Here is a 5,046-nt window from a genome sequence, read left to right as displayed (position 1 = left end):
AGATTTTATGGTTTTACAGTCCTTCACAATATCCGTGTATGGTTTCATGATTGGGGAAAACAAAACAGTGGTTCCTTTATCCCTTACATGACATAAAAACCTCAGACATAACAGCCTGCATCCCAACACATGAATCACTGACAGATTTCTCCAGGTTATGAGCTTGTGCTAAGTTTCAAATATATTTCTTTCTTTTGGATTTTAACATCTTGGTTTTGTCTGATAAAAGCTTCCACACATTCTACTTCTTACCCAAGGATTAAAACTTGACTTTGGTCTTAATACAACCACAGCTTTAGACTATTCCATTAGAGTTTTTATTTGATAAACCGTAAAAGTAAAAAAATATATAATGTAGAAAAACAATTAATACCGGTACATGGCTTTGAGAAAATAAATACTTGACCTTGCTGTGGACGTCCTGTGCCCATTGTAAATCATATTGCATCGTGCAGCGGGATGCTTATCCTGTCCTAACAGGAAGCCGGTTACAGTTGATGGGAAAATTGAAGGAGCTGAATACGTGGAAATATTGAGAGAAATCGCATTAGGAGGTAGAAAAAGATTGGGCCAGAGGTTCAGCTTCCAGCAGCCCTCAACCTCCAGCAGGAGCAACAATGGAGACTGTAATACCATATCAGGAAGGCAAAAAGGTAAGAGGGTTGTGCAATGAGAAAGTGGTGGAGTGTGTGGTAGGATGGTCAGATAAAGTGAAGGGGGAGAACCAAGGCCTGGTTGACAGATTAGGAGTGCTTGTCTGCAATGATGACATTGTAAAGTGGATTTATAGACAACCATAAAACAGAACATGGATATATATATCTGGAAGTAAAGAAAGAACCAAGACATAATGAATGAGTGGAAAGGGACAGAAACAGGTGTGACGTTGGTTTAAATGCAGTTAAGCACCCAAGTTAACCATCCACAGTGCACAAGAGGTTTCAATAGCAAAACAAAATAGATAAAAATGGTTCTATTGCCTTTAGAAAAAGTTTTGGCATCAAAAAGTTAAAATATAAATACTTGGTTAATAAACTAATAAATGGATAATAAATCAGAGATAGAAGCAGTCAAGAATATTGCTTTTTAAAGCAAAAATTATATAAAACAGAAACTGCTTTTCAGACGAAAATATTTTCAAAACTCCTACTTTAAGATAATCTTTAAACCAGTAAATTAACCAAGAAGAACATCAAACCCAACTCTTCTATTAACCAAGTTGAAAAACAGGAGGGATGAGCAAAAGCTGCTTGTCATCCTTTTATCTATTTGAACACTAAATAAACCTTTATACAAACGTACAGTACAACAGTTTTAAGGGTTGAATAAGAAACACACTATCAGGTGCAAATATACAGTTTATTTCTGGGGCTACCATTTAAATAAATGGCTGCCATATTGGTTGCTTTGGTGCAGGTTTGAATTTAGATTGCAGGAGAGACACTTCTGTGTGTTATCCACAACTTGGCAAGCTCAACATCAGAGTGAATGTAATGATAATAAGTCTTCTCCCTCATCTATACCAACAATGGACAAATAATTTGTTTTTGTCTGAATGAAAAACACAAGCTGAAAAAGAGTACGTATTGTTTCATTATTATTCTGTACTTGGAAACAACAATAGAACAATAGAACTATGTGTGATGGAATACGGATAGAAGTAAAAAGATATTAAAATTAATCTATTAAAATTAATTAAATTTGAGGCTTTGTTTGCATAGCGAGTGTATGTTTTTTTTAAATTTAGACAGAAATATAACAGTCTGCATCAGATTTAAACAGGAATAAATCAATACACTGTGTGCCAGCAGGTAACAGAAGACTGTCCCTCTGGAGAGGTAAAGCAGATTTTAGGCACTTACTTCATTAATGACCTCCAAGGAATTAATGATTCAGTTTTGTCAAGTTATGTCATGAAAACGTTGGCGGTATGCCATACGTACAGGGTCCATCAAAGGCCAGGATTTGAGTCTGTCTGGATCTCTGATACCGAAAGATCTGAGGAAGAACAGTCTGGAGGTGGGGTTGGGGGATTAGAGGGTGGCTGCAGGCTTGGCCTCCTCAGATGCAAGAGGCTCCATCCGGGTGACAAACCTTTCTTCATGCTCCTCCGCTTGGGCTTATGTGGACGTCTCCTTTTCTCTTTGCTTGCTGTTGGCTCAGTGAGGTCACTCAGTGTGTCTGAGGACTCATCAATGTAGGCCAGGGTTTCTCCAAAGAAATCCAGCAACTGACAGTCTGGTGAAGAAGCAGCGGAACCCTGAGGGGAGGGAGGGTGTAATTCAGGTGTGTGAGGGTGGGGGCAAAAGGAAGCACTCTCAGCGAGGGATTGACTGCAGGCACTTGTAGATTCCGATCCAGATTTCTTTAAAACCATTTGGTCTTTTTCCTGTTCCGTAACTGCTCCCACACCCCCATCTTCCCTGTGGAGGGGATGGGGGAGTTGGAGACTGTGTAGCACTGAGAATGATAAGGACTCAGGTGAGCCATCTGACCTGGAGTCAAATGCAAACTCAGATCCAGAGAGGGAGTCATTCAATATGGCAGCAGTTCTGGAGTCCAGCTCTGAAGTGGATCGGGCCACAGGAAGGGAGAAGGATCGGGCTAGAACCTGATGACATGACCTTCCATGTCCCTGAACACCAACAACAGCATCCGCTCTACTTCCCAGCGCTGCGTTTGGGACACCTGCCTCTCCGCTAGCCCGTGGCCTGGGCTTGGACATCGCGGCCCTCTCTATAGAGGGCGGACCTTCTAGCTGGCACAAGGAACTGGAAAGGCCCGCAAAGCGGTTTGGCAAGTGTCCGTTCTCGGAACCGCCTCGAACCCAGTATCCCAGGGTGCCGTGGGCTCCTCGGCGGATGCGGCGACGTTCGCTGCGTTTCCATCGCCGTCGTTGAAGGAGAAATGGGTCGTTGAATTCCAGGGGGTTTGGGATGCGGAACTCCATGTTCTGAGTCCAGTCTGTGGCGTGGGCCCTCAACTCCTCCATCTGAAAGCAACAAAGTAAAACAAGTAAGGGGAAAGAGAGAACATGCTTAAAGTCTGCCTTGAGAAAGCTTCCTGACCTTAAAAGATCTCACCTCAGCGCGTGTCCTCTTGGACAGAACCCTCAGCCAGTTGCCTATCATTGTCAAGATGGAGGCAAAGTACGCCAGACCAAACACTATCCACAGCAACACCAGAGGCTTGAAGATCGTTCCACCTTGACCTGAACAAAGACACAGGGCTTAGGATGGTTTGATGTAAATCATTTCCAAAAAAAAAAAAAAAAATATATATATATATATATATATATATATATATATATATATGCTTCTATCCTGCCTGAAAGGGTGCAGAAGGAGCCAGTATCATCACAGTGCTATAATTTTCAGTTGTTGTATTTGGGTTCTGTATTTCTGCTTACTCTGAGCCTGGTTCTGCTGGAGGTTTATTCCTGCTAAAAGGGAGTTTTTCCCTCTCCAGTGCTGCTACAAGCATTCTAGGTGTGAGGGATTGCTACTGAGTCAATGAGTGGATGCAATCAGCTGGTTTTCCTTAGACAGAAAAAGTTGAACCAATCTGACTGAATTGTCTCTGTGAAGGGCCATGATATGACATGTGTTGTGAGCTGGAGTTACGGTACATAAATTGAATTGAATTGAATAGATTATCACAACTGCTGCAGTAGGAGGCAACAGGACTTCTCTTAACATTTAAAAATGTTTTACATTTCATCCAAAAGGATTCTTAAGGATTCATAGTCAGAATAACCTCTTAAATAGAGAGATTTAGGTCATTAAGGACAAAAGTCACTGGCTCTATCCTCTATGCCGCTAAATGTTTGAGCCATAGTTGCTTGGCAATCCAAACGTGTCCCTAACTATGCCATGTGAGTTGTTTAGCCACACAAGTGAAGCATGAATGTGCTATAAAACGATCTGGCCAGAGAATAGGTGTTAAAGGGAAGAAATCTGAGGTAATCTACTCTGTTCAGTGATATTTTCCCATTAAAGAGGGCTTCTTTAAATCTTCTTTCTAACCAGAAATGTTGGAAATCCATATTTTACTCTTGAGAGAATTTCTCAAGTTCTCCAGATGGAAATGGCCTTGAGTCAGAGCTTTCTTTCCCATGATGGGCCATTGATTTTTGTAGCTGCTGCTTGTCTTCAAGAACCATAAGAAGTCCCATTTTCTTCTATTAAAGCACATCATAAATATTCACTAACAAATAGTATCTTCATTTCTGAAGCTCCTTATTTTTTCTTTTAAGACTGATGCTCTGAAGGCAATGGTTGTCCTAACCTCTGAGGTTTTATTTTACATGTAACATACCAGGTTATAAGTTCTTTAAGTTTTCCAGTGTCTGTGTAAATCATCCTTCCCTTTAACATAAAAAATGTTAATCACCATAGCAACCTGGCACATGCAGGTCAGATATAGCAACGTAAATATAAAGCCTGGAGTATTATTGGGAAAAAGGAAGCTGCTGCTGCATTGTTCAACAGTTATCAGAAAGGAAAAATATGTTCTTTCCAGCTTGATAGGAGGGTATTGAAGTCTGGGCAGCATGAACACAAGCCTGCTGCTAGAGACATTGTTATAAAACATGGGGATGCAGGTTAGCACCTGGTACGTAGTCTCCAAATCCAACAGTGGTAAGGGTGATGACCACGAAATACAGCGACTCCAGAAAAGACCACTTCTCCACTTTCTGAAACACCACTGTTGGGACTGCGAGAAAGATCAAGCAGCCAATAAGGATGGAGAGAACTGCTGACATCACACGCACAGTTGTGGGCCGGATCTTACGTTTCTGCAGGAGAGGTGGCAACAAACAATGCAGATTTAATGGCATTCAATAACTAGGCATACACATTTATACAGGTTAGGCTTAAAGGTGAACATCATTAATGTTGCCTTAAAGCTCAATTCTCGCGTTAACAAAAACATGAACATTCATCGTGCCCCTCACCTGCTTCAACCGTTTGAGACCGACCCAAAACAGGTTGGTCATGTGGGAGTAATATGGTTGAAGGTGGGCTACAAAGCTGTGATGAAAGT

At 41.4% G+C, this 5,046-nt stretch overlaps 1 protein-coding gene across 2 annotated transcripts in view; it reads right to left on the bottom strand.

Annotated features, from left to right (window-relative positions):
- Window positions 1-1,711: 1,711 nt before the first annotated feature.
- Window positions 1,712-5,046, bottom strand: part of LOC107087700 — an 11,768-nt gene continuing 8,433 nt past the window's right edge. Inside the window, exons 5-7 of one of the 2 annotated variants that reach the window (XM_015379418.1) lie at window positions 4,612-4,798; window positions 3,069-3,211; window positions 1,712-2,992 (exon numbers count right to left, since the gene is read on the bottom strand). In XM_015379418.1, the coding sequence (XP_015234904.1) occupies window positions 1,952-2,992; window positions 3,069-3,211; window positions 4,612-4,798 (1,371 nt within the window). In that variant the 3' untranslated portion in view covers window positions 1,712-1,951. The remainder of the gene's footprint in view (window positions 2,993-3,068; window positions 3,212-4,611; window positions 4,799-5,046) is intronic. The other variant, XM_015379427.1, reaches the window with a different exon arrangement.

Source organism: Cyprinodon variegatus, unplaced genomic scaffold (genome assembly GCF_000732505.1).
Source record: "Cyprinodon variegatus isolate N-32 unplaced genomic scaffold, C_variegatus-1.0 Scaffold10, whole genome shotgun sequence".
NCBI classification, from domain to species: Eukaryota; Metazoa; Chordata; class Actinopteri; order Cyprinodontiformes; family Cyprinodontidae; genus Cyprinodon; species Cyprinodon variegatus.
Note: the sequence above shows the minus strand (reverse complement) of the source record. Positions and strands in the feature narration are given on the sequence as shown.